This window comes from Cyprinodon variegatus, unplaced genomic scaffold (assembly GCF_000732505.1).
Source record: "Cyprinodon variegatus isolate N-32 unplaced genomic scaffold, C_variegatus-1.0 Scaffold178, whole genome shotgun sequence".
Lineage (NCBI taxonomy): Eukaryota > Metazoa > Chordata > Actinopteri > Cyprinodontiformes > Cyprinodontidae > Cyprinodon > Cyprinodon variegatus.
Genome location: NW_015150631.1, coordinates 900,661 through 922,350, shown reverse-complemented (window position 1 = coordinate 922,350; position 21,690 = coordinate 900,661). Strand labels below are relative to the sequence as shown.

Here is a 21,690-nt window from a genome sequence, read left to right as displayed (position 1 = left end):
TGAATGATTTCATCCTATACATTATGTTTTTTGCCTTCTGAACACACGTTAACAATTAAAAAAGTTCACTTAACCTAAATTGGACGTTTTGAATTGCATGTAACACACCCTAAGTGGAAGAAAACAAATACAGTGCATCAATTTGAACGCAGCCATAGCAAGCCTTACATATGGTTGTCGCAGCATCTTGCTGTAAGAAGTTTTTTTTCAGCAATTAAGATGGATGGCTGAATACAGCCAGGAATCCAGGGAGAAAAGCAGCTGAAGACATTAGAATGATTAAACTCCACATATGGGATCATGTTTGATATCAGTTTGAGTTAATATTAGTCCAAAACACAAACACTGTCGAATAAAAAAAAAAAACAACAACAAACACAGAATTGTCTTTTAGATGTTTATTGAACATTTCATCGATCAATACTGTCAAGAAACATTTTTATTTTATTGTAAGGCACAATTTTGTTCGGGAAAAAAAACACATTTTTTTCATAGGAAACTTTTGAATGTGGTACATTTATCCCCAAAAACGCCCTCTCTGTACTAAATGACCGTCCAGTAATTGGAGCAAAACTGTGAAATATATAAAATAAAATCTTTAACTCCTGCTCCTTATATGCCTTCTCCAATGAAATAGTAAATGTAACCAAGAACTCAAAAAATAATATTGTGAGCTAAAGCAAAAATACACAGTGGCAAAGGATACACCCGAAAAACATTGAGTGGACTTGTTGCTTCTAGACCTTTAAGGGGATTAACTATAATTAAAGTGATTTGGAAATGGTTTCATAAGATTTCAGCTTCACCTTGTTGTTAAAGCAGCCTCTTACCCAAACTATAACTATAAATTATAAGACGAAATTATCCCACAGGTTAGATTCTCGAGTTACAGTTATTAAATCAATCAGAACTGGTCACAAGGTTAATGTAAGTATAGGTCCAATGTGAAGCCAGTAACACATGAATTTTAATAATTAACATTTGGAAGACCGGACATCAGGATGAGGATTAGCTTCGTCGGCTATATGGACAGAACCTGCTGCTGTAGCCAGCATAAAGCCTAACTATGGTAACATCACAGAAAACAAAGACCAATAAAGTAAAAAAAAAAACCTGAAAAAAAAAACTAGCAAAACTACAACCACCTCTGGTGGGAAAAAAATAAAAACACAAAACTTTCCAGCCCAAGAGAGAAAGTACATAAAACAAAAAAGTTGCTAAGGGGTTCAACAGAAATACAGGTCAACTTAAAAGGTCACAATATCTTCATTTTGATGTTAATTCTACAATAAAGCTAATAACAGGTTAACCAAACAGGATGTATAGGCTCTTGATGAGAAGTAAATGTTCAAAATAACATGTGACTATTCGAACACATTCAGGAAGTGTGGAAAACACTATATTGCTTAGAATAAGTAAAATAGCTGCATGATGATGGTTTTTTTTGTAGGGTTTTATTGCAATAATTGCATAACATACCATCTCTTACTATTCAACTGTGCCTTAAAATACTCTGAACAGGAGCAACGTCATCAAAAATTGACTGTGAGCTAATTTATACATAGCTTGTGCATGCATGTGCTTGCCTTCATTTGTTGTGTTGTAACAAGTGCAAAAGCTCACACAAGACCAGGTTTATTATACCGCTTCCTATCCTTCTATTACTCTCCTTTGTCTATATAGGAAAGAAAAAACAATACTGGGATATTTGGTCAATTATTGCAATTACAATAACCCATAGTTAACAAAAAGCATTCAAGTGTTTAGAAAAACCAAACACTTTATAGCATCTCCTGAAAAACAGAAGCTGGTTTCACCTGGAGCGCGCTCGCCTTGGTCCAATATAAAATTCAGCAGATAGCTCCTGAAGCCATTAACCACAGTCCAAAATGTTGTTGCCTTACAACACTTTTTTTGTTTTAGAAGTCAGAGGGTAAAAAGGCTCAAAATCTGTATAGAACAGAAAGAAATAAAAGTAAACATTCAGTACAAACATTAAGGGCCTCCTAAGAAGGCACAGATTATTCTTTACAAGTTCAGGCTACAAATCAGAGGTAGAAAGAGAGAAATGGAAAAGGAGAAAAAAAAAAAAGGTAACTGAAAGGTTGATATATGTGATGACGTGTCTATCTGTCTTTAGATCCAAGCTTCTCGATCAAGTCCTGCAGGGGAGCAAGCTCTCGCCTGTCAATAAGGTTGAACTCCTGCAAAAGGAAGCAGAATTAAAGAGGCATCAGAACACAGGTTCAACATTCGACAATGAGATATTTTAGCTCTCCATGTTTGGGCTAATGTTCAGAGAGTTAGGTTTATTAAGTCTGGTGGCACTGGTTTGAAACTATGTTCCCAATTGTTCATAGCTTTGGTGACCTCAAAAAAAAAAAAGTATAATACAACATAAGGAGATATATATATAATATAAATGAAGACATATTTCAAAACACTGTTTTTCAAAAAGAAAGAAAGAATTCTCACTAGGACCTGGAAAACACTACAAATCATGGCTTCAAATATTTCCAGTTTGTGTAAAAACCCTCTTAAATGTTTTAGAGTAGTTCTTACTATTAACCCTAAAAATCTCAACCAACAGTGTGACCCGTAATTACCATTGATACCTGGGTTATTGTGCTTAATGCAAGATCTGTGCAGATCAAGTTACACCCTGAATGTTATGAGAACCAAAGTCAAATTTAAGTGACCTTTCTAAGACCTAAACTGGGTCATATTACAGTCCCCAGGCCTCCCATGTAGATTGTAGGAAAATGTCAATATTCAAAAAGAAAATGTTGGCAATTTTCTCAAAAGAAAAATCGAATGAGCTGAACCAGCATCATTTCTTAAAGGTTTAATCTTGGTCTATTTTAAAGGTTGGAGCTGGGAGATTCTATTTTCTAAAACAATATCTGTTTTATTGCGATGTAAAAAAAAATAAAATAAAATAAGCAAAAATAAAAAAATCATCAATAGCTAGAGAAATTTAAGGTAATGGGATCTATAAACAACTCCACTACTTCCTGAACTTAAGGCAGCTCTTTTGTTTACAGGGTGAACTAATTAATCCAGGTGTTTCTGGCCATGGTTACTGATATCAGGCACACCTGGTTTAATCAGTTCATTCAGTAGAAAAAGACAACAAAAGAGGCATCTTAATTTCAGGAAGTAGGGGTTGTACATAGAGCCCAGTAATCATATCCTGAACACGGATACCCCTAAGGATTGTAGGACTTTATTCATAGGGGCATCTGAGTGCTCATCCCAAACTTTATTTACACCCTTGACGTTCCTTTATGAACTCACAACAAAGCATTTATGTCAATTATGTCATTGGAATCCACTATGGGCCTACATTGATCTATAATATTTTATGGAGGTACATCCAGCTGTTTGAAGCTTAATAGAAGAATAGAAAATAACTCTGTTGTCCCACAATGGGGAAATAGTGGTGTTACAGCTTTACACCACTAATCTCACTCTAAGTCTAACAGACTCCTTCTTAAGGCCAATTTATACTTTTGACGCATAGCCTCTGCAACCATCAAATCTGTCTCCGTGCAGAGCTTCTGTCGTTGCGCATCTCAAAAAATCCCAACTATGAGTTGGACAGTCGTAAACCCGCGCAGACATAATGCAGCTGTGATTGGTCCTTGTTATGCCTTTACGGCTGTCTGTGTGGTTGTCCTTCTCGATTCGGTGCCGGGGCACGCCATTTTTAAAAGCCGAGGAACAACTACGACGCGAGTTCTCGAATTAGGCCCCCCTTGTGCTTTGGCGGGAAACTGCTAGAAATTCAAGACCGACGGTGCAGATGCATACCAGCAATACTGGTTCGCCCAGACCCAAGCGACATTTGATGTATTTGGTTACAGAAGTATAATCTGCCCTTTAGACTGGAGGTCGAGGAATAGCTGATAAAAGTCAGCTTTTCAAGGATTCATTAAACTATTTTTTTTCCCAAACTCATACTTTTGTTTGTAGTACTGAGAGATACTTGTAGAATGCACTATAAATACTATTTATCATCATTGCTAATCATCTGAATCAAGTAATTATTACCCGTCTTTTACAGCCCCACCCAAACTGTCAGAAAGACACGCAGTTTACCCATTTAAATGGGCCGGACAGAACCGGTTCTACACGTATCCATTGCCCACGCAATCTTTGTAGATCACCAGAAAACGCCCACTTATTGCATGCACAATACTTTATTGCTTGAGCGATGCAGCGCTCCCATAGGCGGTTTTAGACCGGTGCCAACAGCACCCGCTGCCCCCGTAGAACCGGCCCTGGCCCCCATTACGGCCTCTAAACTGCATTTATATCAATATAATTATATATCAAATTTTAAATATGATATATAATGCACTGACCCGGAAACTGGAACTAAATACGGTAATGTTTCACAGGGAATCTTTAGAGCGCTGCGCAATCACTTAAGATTTCTGATCAGGAAAGAAGAACAAATTACAGACGAGTTGGATGACTAACAGGAGAGGGTGTAAAGAGACGGAGGAAAGCAACAAATATGATTTTTTCTTGAAGCACCGTTTGGCTAATCTTCGAGTTTAACTGTTGTTTTTACTCCATTGAAACCTGGCATCATTGTTTAAACTTTTGCTTAATGCAGTCCATACAGCGTTAGAAACTAATTTAATGTTTTCTTTCATATTATTACTTTAAGGGTAAAATAAATATAAACTCCCCAGTTTTAGCCTTAACCATATTTGAGATACTATCAAAGTTGTATCAATTTGATATTATCATTTATTTTCATGCAGCACAGGAAACGTCGTGGTCATGAAGACACATATTATTTTTTACCATTGTTAGCCAAAAAAAATGTAGAGAGAGGGAGGATGATGATGACTGAGCTGAGGAGCAGGATGAAAGAGAGAAAGAGGGTTTGGTTGGTGAGGAAGTTGATATTGAGAGGTCAGAAACAGAAACTTTCAATCCTGAGAGTGAGGAAGAAAGTGTAGAGAGAGTTAGAGGCAGAAAGGACAAACAGTGGATCATCCATCACATGTATCAAGTACACAGCCATCAGGTGTGTGATGTTGAACAAACCTGTGTGAGTGTGTGTAAAGTGCCTGTAAAACATGCCAATTATTGCACAGTAAAATGGAAACTAAAAGTACAATTTTCTTGAAATGCATGTATTGGTTCTTCATTTGAGCAGGTTAACAATCTTTTCTGCCAATGGAATAAGTATTTTGACGTTTGCAATAAGAGAAGACATACTGCACTTGAAATATGATGATTGGGATTACATGTTCAAATCAAGGACAAATACACTCATTCATAAAAATTACTTTCAGTTACCTTTTTTTTCAAGATGATCTTAATGGATTATAATGAATAAACAGATAAAATTAACAGCTAATGAATCCACTAATGCTCTGTTACATTCATTTCTTTTCAGATATCAGTAAGTGCATGGATGGTACCCTATGCAGCCTAATTTAAGGATATTTCCAACCACAGTAATGGAGGACAGAAGATGCAGCTTTCAGACAAGCTGGTATAAAAGTCATCCTTGGGTTGAATATTCTGTAAATATGGATTCTGCCTACTGCCATCTATGCCTGCAGACAGTTCAGGCCCTCAAGCTATTTAGGCAGTGTGTTTGACTCACCATGAGGCTTTAGGAATTGGAAAAAAGCTACGGGTAGAGACAGTGGAGTTGATCCATTTGATTGAGCCATACAAAGAAGTATTCTGCTAGCTCTTTAGACTGAGCAAAATCACCTTTGCACTTCCAGTGAGCTCTGCCACTGATGAGGGGAGTTTTTCTAAACAAAAATTAGTCAAAACCTACCTTCGGTCCACCATTACAGATGAACGCCTTAGTAGATTTGGGATGCTAAGCATTGAATCCAAGAGGGCAAAGACTTAGAACCTTTTGCAAGACTATTTTGCAAGATATAACAAACGAAGAATACTAATATTGTAGTGTTTCAACGTTTGTTGTTCTTATGTGCAGAATGTGAAATATACATTTAGTTTCATTGGTGCTCTAAATATGAATTAAAACATGTGGAAATGTAAACTTACAAGTCGTACGGAAGTCATATTCAAATGTCATATCATTCTGGCTTAAACATGTATGTAAATATACTCTTTATCAGTATTGATATCGTCCCAAAAGTTAGAAAATTTCTATAAAAAAAAAATCCTATCTTAAAATCTTTGGGTGGGTTTTCTTGTTTCTCTTATGCAGGCGATTTAGTTATACGTCAGCTTGTACACCTAAATTCGGCCAATCATAGATCAATGGTCATCTGTCAATCACATTTTTTTCGGTCATAGCATCTTCATATGTCGCAGCTTATACACGCAACGGTTCAAAAAGAGCTAACAGAACTTGCAGAGTTGCGAGCCGAGGGCTCAAACATGTACGGCTGTAAGCCTTCTACACCAAACCAAACTTCTGCCGCCCTGGCGTCCTCTTCCACAACATCTTCGTCCCCGCTTTCCTCCTCTAAATAAAAAATGTATGACAGAGGAGACTCATCCACGACCTCCGACACAAAACTCTCCTCCTCTTGCATGTTTCTGCTGCCCATAGCATTCCTTGACAGTGTCGTTGCTAAGTGCTACTTGGTCCCAATTCATTTTCCCATTGGGAACCTACTAGCACTAAGTTGCTAACTGGTTAGCAAGATGCTTCCGACAAACCGGTTACAACCAAATTTGCTTGTGAACCTTCCGCCACAAAAATCCTGCCTTTTAGATAAACGACCAATCACATTCGATTTATTAATTCGTGTAAAGTTGTGCACCACTTGCAAGAATTCGGAAATGCAACGGTTGGAACAACCGCTTCCCTACGACTTTAACAAAAATGTGTGAAACAATTGAAAATATGTCTTATAGTGTAGGTTCTTCAAAATAACCTCCTTTTGCTTTGATGAAAGCTTCACACTCTATTGGCATTCTCTTGATGAGCTTCAAGAGGTACAGTAGTCACCTGAAATGGTCTCCCCTTGACGTGTCCCTTTTCAGGTTTAATAAGTGGGATTTCTTGCCTTATAAATGGGGTTGGGAATATAAGTTGTGTTATGCATAAGTCAGCTGGACAAAGCTGATATTCCTACTGAATAGACTGTTAGAGTTTGTATTAGGCAAGAAAAAAGCAGCAAAGTAAAGAACAAAAGAGTGGCCATCATTACTTTAAGAAATGAAAGTTAGTTAGCCCGAAAAATTGGGTAAACTTTCAAAGTGTCCCCAAGTGCTGTCGTAAAAACCATCAAGCGCTACAAAGAAACTGGCTCACATAAGGACCGCCCCAGGAAAGGAAGACCAAGAGTCACCTCTGCTGGGGAGGTTAAGTTCATCCGAATCACCAGCCTCAGAGATCGCGGGTTAACAGCAGCTTGGATTAGAGACCAGGTCAATGCTACACAGAGTTGTAGCAGCAGACAACCACTGCTAAGGACAGGGAACAAGCAGAAGAGACTTGCTTGGACTAAAGAACACAAGGAATGGACATTAGACCAGTGGAAATCTGTGCTTTGGTCTGATGAGTCCCAATTTGAGATCTTTGGTTCCAACCATTGTGTCTTTGTGCGACGCAGAAAAGGTGAACGGATGGGCTCTATATGCCTGGTTCCCACCGTGAAGCATGGAGGGGGAGGTGTACTGATGTGGGGGTGCTTTGCTGGTGACACCGTTGGGGATTTATTCAAAACTGAAGGATACTGAACCAGCATGGCTACCACAGCATCTGACCGCGGCATGCCATTCCATCCGGTTTGCGTTTAGTTGGACCATCATTTATTTTTGAACCGGACAATGACCTCAAACACACCTCCAGACTGTGGAAGGGCTATTTCACCAAGTAGGAGGGTGCCGTGCCACAGGACCTGGCCTCCACAATCACCGGACCTGCACCCAATCGAGATGGTTTGGGGTAATCTGGACCGCAGAGTGAAGACAAAAGGGCCAACAAGTGCTAAGCATCTCTGGAAACTCCTTCAAGACTGTTGGAAGACCATTTCAGGTGACTGCCTCTTGAAGCTCATCAAGAGAATGCCAGGAGTGTGTGAAGCAGTAATCAAAGCAAAAGGTGGCTACTTTGAAGAACCTAGAATATAAGACATATTTTCAGTTGTTTCACACTTTTTTGTTAAGTAAATAATTCCACATGTGTTCATTCATAGTCTTGATGCCTTCAGTGTGAAAATAAAGAAAACTCTTTGAATGAGAACACTGGCCCCACCTTGGCTCCCCTGGAAAATTTGTCCTAGAACCACCCCTGAACACTCCTAATTCAAATTTGTTGAAGATCAGGCCTTATGTCAAACAGTAATATATTGATGAACAATTCCCATTTGATTTACAGTTAAAAACTCTAATTCAGTTTGGTTAAGATCAGAATTGATCTTAATATTTTTCCAACTTCTTCAATTTCTAGGTTCTTTGTACATTATTGAAGCTGGTAAATTGCTTAACACTTCAGGTGCACGGTGCAATATCATTTTTTTTCTTTAAAAAGAGGCTGATAAAACAACAAAAGAGGCAGTTTCCTGAGCAGGCAGATGACCAAGAAAACTTGAGAAAACACCATGAGTCAGGGCTGCTTTTACAACATTACATCACTACACAGAACTCTGCCATGCACAAAAATCCCACTCTAGTGTGATGACTTCACCTGGACGAAGAAGATGAAGTGCTTGAAGGAGGTGTTGAGGTGAGCCTCCTCCTGCAGCTGCATCACAGAGTCAAAATGTTGATGATAGATGTGAGCGTAAACCCTGAAGAGGCGCTTCAGGATTGTTTTGGCCACAGACATGAAATTCTTGGGGAAAGGAACTCCTGCAAAGTAAAAAATATATATATAGATGAAGGGTTAAAGGCAAAAGAACAAAATGAAAGATATAAGGATCTTTTTGCTCTTGTAACCAAAATAAAAGTGGCACGTAACTTCATTGCACAATTTAATTTACCTTTATATGTTCTTAAGATGAAGAGGTTTAAAATGTGTAAAACAAATCAAACAAATAGGAAGGCTTAAGTTTAACCAGAACCACAATATTTTCAGCAAAGCCCTGGAATAGAGCCATCTCACCGATCTTAGAAGGAAAAAGCGTCTCATCGTCCAGCTGATCCTGCACCCAGGTCATCAAGTAGTCTATGTACTTGGGAGCAGAGCATTTGATTGGCTTTTTAATATTGGTCCCATCGGCCCAGTGGTACTCATACCTACACGCACAAAAATAATGGTTCAATCAGCAGGCAAAGACAAACTAATGAACTAGTTTAAGGGCAGATTGGATTAAAAAAATGATAAAAGGGAAATGTAAATTTGACAGCGTTCATGCTAAAAAGGAAGAGAAACCCACACCCAGCACAAACAGTCTTGGAAGGACCGAGGATAGAGGAAGTGCCAAATCAAGATACTAACTAAACAGCTCCCCCAGCAATCACATGCAAAGTTCATTTCCTGTTTTCCCTCATATGACCTACAGAACAAGTGTTTGTCTATCATTTTGTGTGGAAATAAAATGAATGTCTCAAAAAGACAATCTGCACAAAACGATAAATCAGATATAGTAGCTCTGGTATGGGAACCTTTAACCAAACTCAACATCTGCTGAAACACACTCTTACTATCACAAAGGTCTGGTAGTGTAGAAATTTTACAAATTTGACCAAAACAGACACAATATTTGAGTTTCCTCCCAACTATGAATTATAAGTAATAGGATTAGTTTAAAAATAATTGCTGAAGGAGTTTCTATTACCTTGGTCCTGCAGACATCACAGGGCAGCTGGTCTCGGTGCAGAACTCAGTGATGGTGCCATAGAGCATGTTGATCTGGTTGAAGAAGTCCACGGCTGAAGACAATATGGAAACATGGCGGTGACATCAGCACAGAGATAGAAGAGTTATGAGTTTACATCTCAGCAACGCTGACAATAACATGGCAATTAGAAATAGATGAAACTATACAAATCAATGAGTCAAATGTTCCTTTATTTAAACAATGCTCCTTAAATTAATATGCAATTCCTTAATAAAACACTTTCAAGACACCTAAAAACATTCATTCAAGGATACCAAACTACATATACTATAACTAAAAAGACTTGATTGTTTCTGAGTAGAAGTAGTTTAGGTAACCTTGGTTGAATTTCTTCATACTAATTAGTAGAAAATTACAAACTAATTACAAAAATATTTGCAAAGACCACCCATCCCTCCTTTTCTGCCCCTTCAACTGAATCGCTTGAATTCAGTTGGAGGAATTAGCCATACCCCTCACAGACCTAAGTTTGACAGAGCAATGACATTTAGGTCTCCTGCACAGCCAGAGTTGGACCTAAAGCTGAGAAGAGGCAGGCACAGATTAGGGTGATGGTGAGGAGGCCTTATTCAAGTTGAAAGCTGGTCACCAAATATTAAAACTCTGAGCTATTTGAAGCAAATCAAGATTTCGTCCTTAAATTATGAGAAAGATAAAACAAATTTTGACATGCATTTTTAAATTTAGTACATACAGATTTATTTCAATCTCTTTAGAGATAATTAAATTTTCTTAAATAAATAAGAGATAAAATTTCATAGTTGAAGGAAAACAACTTAAAGGAATATGAATATTTTTGGGTACAGATGGGTGATATGATTATAAAAATATAATCTCAAATTTTACTATCGCAAATCTGGTTAATCTTTTTTTTTCTCTCTTAAGTGTCCGTTACATTCATATCCCATACATTACTTAAAAAACATAGCTTTTATTTCAAGCATCATTTGGGAGGTGGCCTTAGCTTAAAGGGCAACAAAATTCAAGCTATGAAACATGCATGTAAAACAATCATGTTTCACAACAAACAATGGATACAAAAACTGAGGTGCTGATCTTCAAATAAATAATTGGGCGTGTTGAGGTTGTTCTACAAAGGTTGCAGCACCAAGCCAAGGAAACCAATTACCATTGGCAGTTGAAAGTGGTCATAAAAGAAAGAAAAGCTTCTAAGCCATGTAGTAGGACACAATAATAAAAAAAAATATTCTAAATAGTATTTGTAGAGCCCCTAACATAGGTAGCAAATAGGAGTGGGAATTTGGCATTTCTTTTATTGTTATTATGATAAATTTCTAGTCATACCAATTTTGATTTAGTGCCTAAGAAATAAAGTAGACTTAGTAATGATAAACAAAAGGTCATTTTTTGAGTTGAATTATGAATTTAAATTTTTTTTCTTCTTTTTAGTTAATTTTTTTCCAATTGGGCATTGGTGAATCCAAATATTATGATTAAATACAGCTACTAGAGTATATTTAGTGATATAAATCAAACTTCTTTGTTTAACTGGTGTCCTGAAAAAGCCCATTTAAAATTTGTATAGTTTTTCAAGAGTAGCGATTATGTTGCTCTGATTGTTGAATGACTTCAAAGAGTTAATGAAAAGTGTTTTTATGGTGAGTTTTATCATTATCACGATAGCGCCACAAAATATTGTGAAACGATTTAAGGCCATATCCCCAAATCCTAGTAACAAGCAAAGTAAAAACTAAAATAATGATAAAGTTGAATAAAAAAGGTTGAAAAGTTTCTTGTTAAAACCTTGTTTCCCTGCTGCCAACTGCGCTAATCATGGTACTATCTTAATTATAGTTCTAAATGCCCCTGTTACAATTTTACAATTTAGACCAGCGTATGCCTGACGTACGGAAAATCTGGCAAAAATGTTGGCATACGTTGGATAAGTTATGGGTACATTATGTATAAGTAATGAGCACGCTGCAGTACGCTGAAGCACGCTGGCACACATAGACATACGTATGTTATCTTATCGTTGACATACATTAAGTGTAAGTTACTCATATGTCGTGGCGTCTACTTGTGCAAAACTTATGCGTAACTTTTTAAGAACTTATCTCCAATGTATATCAACGCATTTGACATGTTCTAGACGACCGCTAGACATGTTTCTAACTTACAGCTACTGTATAATGGTGTTTTGGCAGGATTCTGGTACAAAAGGGGGTTCATAGGAGGAAACCTAGCAGACATGACACTGAATCTTCTGCGACTGCAAACCTTTTTTCTTTCTTTTTTTTGGCGGGCGTATAACAGCAGCTAGGTTAATACATCAATTGAAATCTTTTTGTACAGGCTGAGCGCCTCCGGGCGCATTGCTGCCCCTCTCAGGACACTGGCTTGTGCATAATTTCATGGGCATTACGCTGCCATGCGTTATGCTGTTGTTGGACACACGCTCTTGACTCCTTATGAATGCGCTATGCACACACCAAAAATTTAAAATATACATCGAATATACATCGGAGATTCTGGGATGTCAGGCATATGCTGGCTAAATCGACAAGGTGTGACAGGGCCCTAAAGAAAATCTGACCTGTCACGTCAAAGGTTTACAAAGACAAGAAAAATAAGCCACAGAAGCCTAAAACACACTGCAAAAACGATCTAGAAATTATTCAACAATTATTTACCCTTAATTTGAGCAGATTCATAAGATGATTTACCAATGGAATGGGTATTTTTTACCCTTAAAATAACATATTAGATATTATGGACTCGAAATAAGACAATGCAATGTTTTTTTTTTTTCTTTTTTAAATGCTAATTGTTTTGTTCCATTGGCAAAGTGTCTCACTAACTCCATAATTCAAGAACAAATGCACTTATTTTTAGAAAAAATATGCTTATCTAGATTTAGATTTTTTCCGTATAATGACATAATGAAAATGGCTGAGCCAATATTTATCAGTTCCATGAGTGGCAGCTGCATGATCCATCATGGGCTGACAACTATTATCTGTCGAGTACATCTGTATTTTAAACCTGAGCATTCCCATTTGATGGAAAATTTATTGGTTCTGTGTACCCGTTTTTATGCAGCATATTTAAATTAAACTGTGATCTGTTAATCTGCCTCCTAGTGGACATTTTTTTGCCCCTAATATTAAGATTATTTACAGTTTTTCACATGGGTGTATATGTATTTAAACACAAACACACCTTTTATTTTACATTCAATCATTAAAGATTAATCTAACACCGGCCTCTATTAAAAATGTAAATAGTCACTTAAACACTGGGTGTGTTGGCTCATTGTAGTTGTTCACTCACTGTTCACAGCGATCCATTCATTGAGATCCTCTCCCTCTGGCAGCATGACAGCCTGTCTCAGGTTCCCGCTGCCCAGCGTCGCCTCGGCGTGTTTTAGCAGCTCATACTGGTGCGATCCTTCTGGGATGTTTTTCTTCGGCTTGAAGGTCTTAGATGAGCGACTGCCACTGCAAAAAAATGAACGGAGAACTTAGCAACCGTGTGTAAACATAGGACGGCTGTACAAGAGCCATCTGGAGGTTTGGAGAAATCACTTTGAATCTTCTTCAATGTTACATTTAGCACTCATGTTTTCATGTTTCTGAGGTTTTTATTTTTAAGTTTCTTTTCAAATGTATAAGCTATAACAATAGAGTTAGAGCCTTTGGATGTTTCTAGCATGACAGCTGCAGTTCTTCCCCTGGTTAGTTAGTGGTTAGTTTTCTGGATATGATTTTGATTTCTTCAACCTTGCAGTTAAGAGGTGAGACAATAACAGTTCGGTTAAAACAGACATCTCATTCTGTAGTCACCCTCCTATTTGTTCATTTGACAGTTCTAGGTCTAAACAGAGGTATGTGTCTTGAAGACCTCAAGAAATTAATTCAGAGGTATTTATACTCCCCTTTGCACCTTTATTTCCTTTCCACAGTTGACCATTTGGTCTCCTCCAGCCTTCATTAAACACAATCCTACCCTATTGTATATATATATATCATTTTTAAATAACTGTGGGGATACAGTGTATCGTAAGAAAAAAATATATATATCTTGAATCACAATATTTTTAACTGTATATTATTTTCTAAATCATTTACATTACATGCTTTTAGTAGATGTGGCCTTAATTTCCCCAGTGAACTTTGTGACTTTTATGAAATATGGTGGATTTAGACCCCTAGTTAAATAACCTGGGTTAGAGGCAAAAAAAATCAAAGTTATCTTTTTTCAGATCTGATACAAAGTATCTGCAGCAAAGGGACAAATTCACATTTTAGAACTGGGGAGGGAGAATTATTTGCACTTGCTATATAATCGCATTCAATAAAACGCAATTTTCAAATCGCAGAGGCACTCAACTGTGGTCACATTATATTGTTACTGCAGCCCTTTAGGTGGCGGTTAAACCCTTAAAGTGGGTTTGCCAGCATACAGAAAGGCAGAGTGTTTTGCAGGTGGCATACAGAGCCATGCATGCCAGTAGCAGTAGCACCTTTTCACATAAAGGTTATAATACAGTCTTGCAACAATGGACTCTCGAAAGTAGGCTATTAAGATCATAAATAAAACAGAAACCCTAAAATGAAACATCTACAAGCTGGTGGTTAGTGCAAAGGAAACGAGATAAAATTGCATTATTGGTTAAAAATTCTAACCAACCAACGCAATTTTTTGCCAAAATCTTTAAGCCCTATTTGGAGTTAAAAGTCTGATTTTAGATACAAGGCCATAACTGCAAATATATGAGCTCCTGAAGGGGCTAACAGAGAAGATCTTTTTCAGATCTGATCTGCTCGGATACTTCAGCTTCTAAAAGTGCATGTAAAAATGAATTTGGATTAAAAAAACATTTACAAGATCACAAAACCTATAAATTAAGCAAAAGGGAACATTTATAAACCACAACTACTGCTAAAACCTATGGCTCCAACAGTTAGGCATTTTAAATGTGGGGTATAATTTTCCTTTACTTTTCTGCAATTCTTTTTTTTTTTTTTTTTTTTTACATAAATCAAATCTAGTGAAGTTCATAAAAAGATGGCATCCTTAAAAGCGGGCTCTCTCCAGGCCATTGGGAGGGGGAAAATACATTTCTATTCAAGATTGAGTAACTTCAAGTAGTGATCTTTTGAGTGGGCACCTAGGAAACTGTTATCTTCACCATGTATTATCTTTAATCAATTGTTTCTTTGTTGTTGTTTTTTTTTTTTTTTTTTTGTAATCTAAAAAAAAAGCGGTGGTTTTTAGTGGAACATAAGCGATGTAACCCAGTGTGTGCGCAACAGACAGGAAATGTAACTGTATACTCTGACTGTAAATAACAGGAAGATTAATTAAGTATGAGTGTTTGGTTTGGAGGGCCAAAAAAGATTAGAATATATATTTATATTTTTTTAGAAATAAAAAGCAATGCAGATGTGGAAAAATGCACCTCTAACATAATAAATTTTTCATCTCCGGGTGTTGCCAGTCCTACAGATTAGTAATGTCAAACTAGTCTGGCCATATTTATTCTCTAGCTAACTATATCTGCGTCTCATAACTCCAGTAAGTCCTCTCGCTATACATTAAGAACAGCCATACATAGTTTTAAACGCTAACTTGTCTGATACTAAAGATTAAAAAACAAATTTTATTAGGATTTAAGTTAACCGTTGCTGTTTTGAGATGCAGCTGACTGGTTTTCAGTCTCTGCTAACTTCCCTTGTGAACTTCGTAGAAGCGCAGCTAACCGCAAAAGCTCCGCTCTGAGTCAGGAAGCAAACTGTTACTTTACTTACAACAAGAAGCTCATCCTGACGAAGGCGCTGTTGAAGAGTCTGGATAAGAACTTCGGGTTCGGATTTAAAACGTAGGAATATGCTTTTTTAATGTATTTATCAAGATGAAGAACTATCAACGACTTAGCGTCAAGCGAAGATGAACTGCACCCACACACTGGCTCTTCCTCTGTTGGTTATCTGTCAGCAGACAGACTGTCGCCCCCTTCAGGCCACAGCTGGGTATGACATCTTTCTGTTCATTTCCATTCAACTCGGATAAAAAAAATATATACAATAAAAATACGTTGCGCCAGAGCTGTTCAAGATTTTTATTTATTTAGTATTTGATCAAACTATAATGACAGTATTGAATAAGTCACATTCAATACATTGTGTAAAAAGATATATAGCCTTCCTAATCGTATAAATATACAGTTACTTGACAGCATGAGCATGAACTAAATACTTTGATTATAATTTATATCTTATTTACTACTGCTTTCTGACATTAAATCTTTCCATTGCCTTTTTAGGTATTAACTGTCTAAATATCTGACAATGTAAGTAATACAATATTCTCTAAAGAAGTTCACCTGTCAGTGTATATTAAGAAGACAAAAACAAGATTATAATCTTAAATGGCACAAAACAGGAAAAGTTTAGACTAATTTCATGTCAGACAGTGCAGGTAAAAAGTTTTTTTTTCATGTTGTATGTAGACTTTTAGTTTCAATTCTTTCTTCTTTTTTTTTGAAATGTTTTTATTATATGACGCATACCACATATGAAGTTTTGAAATATTTCTGTGGTTAAATATCAATACTATTCCCATGGTAAACCTGTCAAATGTCAATTGTTGTCTAGTTGTTTCTGGATAGGAAGTAATGTTGCTTTGAAAGGTAAGTAAAATATGCTATTTTTTGTGATACCATCCATCTTTAGATAGAGGCGGAGAGTCAATCTGTCCCTTACTCTTAATGCTATTGTTGCAAACATGACTGAGTCATCTGGAAAGAACAGGGAATCCTCCGAGCAATAACAATAAAAGAAGATTACGGAAGGAGTCTGAAGAAGAGATTAAACATTTCGACAAAGAAGACCTACACAACTTTTTGGTTTTACTAAGTTTAGTTCTAATAGCTTAATAGGAAGTAATTCATATTTACAACTCACATGCCAAAACCATTTTAATCAAATTCTCACTTAAAGCCCAAGTTCTTGTTTTATTCATATTGCCCTCCTATTCACATCTTTGTAATTATGTCCAACTGTTTTTTTGTTTTTTTTACATAAACCTTTTTTTAACCATAGCCTTATCAGCAAATAAGTTGTTTTTATTCAAATATACTTTCTGGATTTTGCTATCACAAAGCTAATAAAATCAGATACGTTATGAGACATGATGCCCATTAAGACATGATTTATAACATTTATATAGGCTTTCCTAGGTTGGTTACCTAAATGAAGCGGTGATGTAACTTGAAGACTTTACTAAACTCATGCATTTCGCCATACTAACCTGTACAATGGTCAGAGAGGAGTCCCAGAATGCATGAAGGTCAAAGTTCATTCCTCTGCTCATCGCTGCTGTTACCAATAAAGCACCACTGGACTGGGTCTACCTCCCTGTCTGTGGCAGGCTCCCCCACTTTAACAAACACAACGTGACATAATCTAGCACATTAGTGATAAAAACACAGGCCACACCTGCACAGGTACACAAGAAGGTCACTAAACTCATGCATTCGATGGAAATTGTTGAAATTCTCTGGATAAGAAGCTAAATCAGTACTATCCTAAAGCGTAAATGGTAATCAGTGCAGTGTAACCGTTAACTTGTCTAGCTTGTTTCCATTTTTTTCATTTTATTTATTTGTTTTCTCTTTCTGTCTTTCTCTCTTCTCTTTCCCTCTGTTATTGAAGGGTTTTTTTGTATTATTACTATTGTTGTATTGGTAAGAGTATTTTTTTTCTTGGAATGTATTTTTTTTAAATATAGGTATGCTTTATACTCGGGTGTGTGATTTTGTATGTTGCACTTTGAAAACTTAATAAACATATATTTAAAAAAAAAAAAGAAGCTAAATCTTGACCTGAGGAGCCTTTTAATAAAAGCAGAGGTAGAAGTGTTCAGTTTTCATGTGTACCGGTACTCTCACACACATCATAAAGGTAAATGAAGTGGTGCCTTTGTTGGATTTGCTCATTTCAATAGTGTAAAATTCTGTATCTTTATTAGGTATGTAAGTCCTATGTTTATATCCACGCTGTTGTTTAGCATTTTAATATTTCACATGTGATGTTAAATGTGTGTTTTTCTGTTAGAAAATAAAACGATGTGGGATTGCTGACAGGTTAGGGATGCTGAAAGGTTAACAAACAAAAACTGTCTACTGACACTGCAAGCTTGCTGAGGAGGAGGGATTGCCTCTCGTGACTCATAGTGATATCATTAGCTGGCATGGAAAAGAAGATCTGCCCTGACTGGCATAACGGGCTAAATCTGAAAGTGTTGGACTGTGGTTAAATATTATATACAAAAGATCAGTTTGCCTTACGAAGTGCCTTGAGATTAATTTTGTTTAAATCTAGTGATATGTCCTGAAACTGAACTAAATTTAGTTAATAGTGCTGTAATAGGCCATTTATCCTTTAAAAATAGTTACGTTGCAGTATCTGAATTGAATTTAGGGCCAGACCTTGGTTTGACGACAATATTTTCCTATTCTTTTGGTTGTAGCATTAGTTTTATTCTTTGGGCCAATTTCACGCTGCACAATAAAAGTGTAATTGAACTTAAGGTCCGGATTGTGGCTGATTCCTCACACCCCAGCCACGAACTATTTCAGTCACTTCCCTCTGTCATGAGGATGCAGTCCATCAGGCCCAAAACCTCACACCACAAGAACAGTTTCTTCACATCCCCTACCAGCCTTATCAACAAGGCACAGAGACCCCCATGACACTGCCTCTCTCCCTCCCTGTTCAGGACCTACATTAGATAATGCACAGTCTACTGTGTATATAGTATATAGCTATGTATGTACTACGTACTACGTCCTGTTTCTCTAACCGTGACTGAGTGGATGTGCTCTCTTCGTCCTCTGGCATGGGAGCTGCCTTGGAGCTCGTCTGCCTGGCTGTGTGTTTCCTGGACGGGGCCGCCTTTTACAGCTGCTTTTTGTATCTCTGCTTCTGTCTCCTTGAACCCCAGTCGGCCTCGGCAGATGGCCGCTCACACTGAGCCTGGTTCTGCTGGAGGTTTCTTCCTGTTAAAAGGGAGTTTTTCCTCTCCACTGTCGCTACAAGCATGCTTAGTGTGGGGGATTGTATTTGAGTCAATGAGTCAATGCAATCAACTGGTTTTCCTTAGATAGAAAACTTTGTATCAATTTGACTGTATGATCTGGTTGAACTGTAAAGTGCCTTGAGATGACATGTGTTGTGAATTTGGCGCTATATAAATAAACTGAATTGAATTGAATATTGTGTATAGTTTAATGTATGTTTTATATTGTATATAGCTCTAGATTCTGTATGTATATCTAATTTGTCTGCATCGTCAACACAAAGGAAAATTCCTTGTAAGTGCAAACTACTTGGCAATATACTTGGTTCTGATTCTGATAGAATGTTTTTCCCATAGAAGTTTTGAGAACTTTAGCTTTGCTATATGGCAATCAGGAGACTGGACATTTATGTTGTGTTATGTTTGCTCGTCTCTTTGATATTGTTGATTCACTTAAACGTTTGACTGAAGTGAATCCTGAGCTGCTTTACAAGTTTAGGGATGATTCATGACCTCCTGGTTGCATGGCAGACTGTGCCACTCCCAGAGAGGTTCACCACAGCTGTATGTTAAGTTGTAGATTATTGCTCTAATTTTGGCTGTTTCCCCATAGTCCTGAAAATAGCCTGTAATCATTTTACAGCCTGACAGACGTCAAAGACATTGTTTTTCTACTTTTTTCCTCTTAGAAGATGTGATGCTCTCTTTCAGTTTTTAAATAAGTTTAATTTGCATTATTTAAGAATCCAGCAGGTTAAGGAACAAAGTCTGGGGTTGGCTTGTGCAGGGAGCTCAGCTTTCTAAATACAGTCAATTTATAATCTAAGGTAAAATTGATTACTTTTTGTTTAAGTTAACTCTCAGAAGACATGAAAAATGAATTTTTAAAAAATGTATTTAATATTTAATTAACCAACAGCGTGAAGGGCAGATGTGGGTACATTCAAAAAGCAGTGGCTGTGGGATTCTGGTCCTCTGAAAAACAGGGCATAGGGTTAAAACGGAACATGACTGAGAAATGATTGCAACAGGCTTACTTATCAGAGTGAGATTCCTCCGCTAAGCAGAGGTGAGTGGGATCTAAGGCTGTGGCTGAGAAAAACGGGTCCTTCCAGTGGAGGTTGTTAGTGAAGTCCACAGCAGCGGCTGAGTGGACAGATTGTGCAAGGAAGAGCGGTTCTAGTCTATTTAGCTTCTCAGAAGAGTCTCTTAGAGTGAAAGCTCTTTGCTTAAAGGCTCGTTAACTCTCAGGGACAGTGTTCTGAAAAAACATGAACAAAATTACTTTGATGCACAGAGGTTGAAAGAGCACTGGAGGGCTTGAGAGTTACCAATCAGAATAACATGGAGAATAGTTGCCGTCCTTCTCCTCTTAAGTGTCCAGGTTGCTGATGATATGCAGATGTAGAGGCACCGTACCTGCAGCTGATGACCCAATGTCTGCAGCAGCTCCAGGAGAAGCCCTCTGTAGGGAGTTTTTTTTTTAACTTTTTTTTTTATTATTATTGTATTTTTTTGTGCCTTAAGTTTGTTGCTCCTGGTCCACACTCCTTACTGGTTAGTGGTGGTAATACATCAAACTCTTGTTCGCTAAAAAAAAATTAATTAAAAAAAATCAAGAAGAAAAAAACCCTCTTTTTGGACAAAGGAAAAATAACCCAGCCAGAACTACTCCTTGAAAATTAGTAGTTATTTTGCTGATCTGAAAATAAATTTGGAGAAAAAGGAAAAAAACGGGGATGAAGGTTTTTATACAGCCTCTCTACAAACTTTCTGTCTAACATGTGTGCTTCTCACTCTTCAGTGGCAGATCTAAAAGGATGAAACAAAAACAGTGCAAATTGTTAATTGTCTGTTATATATTTTGTTAACCAAAGAGCCATTTACAGCTCTGGACACCTCATATCTAGCAGATAATAAGTAATTTCCCTCTGGGATTATTAAAGGATTTCTGATTCTGATGAAAAATGTTAAAATATTGCTATATAACTGAAGCTAACAATTCATCAACTTAATTATTCAATGGTTCATGAAATACATTTTTTTTAAATAAATTGGCCCAGGGGAACTATCAGTTGTGGTTTATATTCCAGTGTATATCATAATTTATTCACCATACATTAATTTTGCATAATTTCTTTAGTATTGGGGAAATAACAGCGACCAGGAAAAATTGTAAAGGGACATTGCCCCCCAGTTGGCCCCTGAGTAGAACCGCCCATTTTGGTCTGGATGCTGTCAGTTTTCCAGTGTTCTTTAACAACCCATCCTAGAATATGCTGACACAGTGAGATCTGATGGACTTTATTCACTTATAAGAAGGTTTTAACCTATATCCTTTTGTGAAAGATAATTACATTTAGGAGTGTACCAATGAAGGGGAATGTAAACATATGTTAGGTTAAAAGTATCTCCTGAAATCAATCAACCATCAGCAGACATCAGTGCCTTTTTTTTTCTTTTTTTTTAGCAAGAAAATGTTTATAAGGGTGGTCAGTGTAGATTGACCGTTACCTTTCCAACAGGAAAATTAACGAGCAAAACATCCATATTTTCTAAATAAAGATAAACTATACATCCCCACACCCTTTAGTAACAAGTAGACGCATATATCCAAACATCTGTGCTTTCTAGACAAAAGCTATAGTGGATAAAAATATTTGAGGTTTGAGTTCTGTGGTGAAGATCTTTTCTATTGTCATTACTTGCCTACTTTTATCAATAATCATTCTGCATAAAACTGATATTTACTACAACTAATATCTACATACATTTATTATTACGTTTTTATTAAAATAGTTACTTATCTATGATTTCACTGAAGACTCCTGGATGACTT

General features: G+C 36.9%; 1 protein-coding gene across 1 annotated transcript; it reads right to left on the bottom strand.

Moving 5' to 3' along the window:
- Positions 1-389: 389 nt before the first annotated feature.
- Positions 390-15,748, bottom strand: LOC107087288 (MOB kinase activator 1A). Its single transcript, XM_015378792.1, has 6 exons — positions 15,581-15,748; positions 13,101-13,267; positions 9,744-9,837; positions 9,068-9,201; positions 8,651-8,814; positions 390-2,204 (listed from the first exon to the last, which is right to left on the bottom strand). Exons 1-6 carry the CDS (start codon positions 15,592-15,594, stop codon positions 2,127-2,129), a joined length of 651 nt encoding a protein of 216 aa, XP_015234278.1. The 5' UTR covers positions 15,595-15,748; the 3' UTR covers positions 390-2,126.
- Positions 15,749-21,690: the final 5,942 nt, after the last annotated feature.

Excerpts from the sequence above, each read along its gene's own strand:
- LOC107087288 (XM_015378792.1), bottom strand. Across the intron at positions 9,202-9,743 it reads GTGATGTCTGCAGGACCAAG|GTATGAGTACCACTGGGCCG; the intron begins GTAATAGAAACT and ends TTGTGCGTGTAG. Across the intron at positions 8,815-9,067 it reads GCTTTTTCCTTCTAAGATCG|GAGTTCCTTTCCCCAAGAAT; the intron begins GTGAGATGGCTC and ends TTTACTTTGCAG.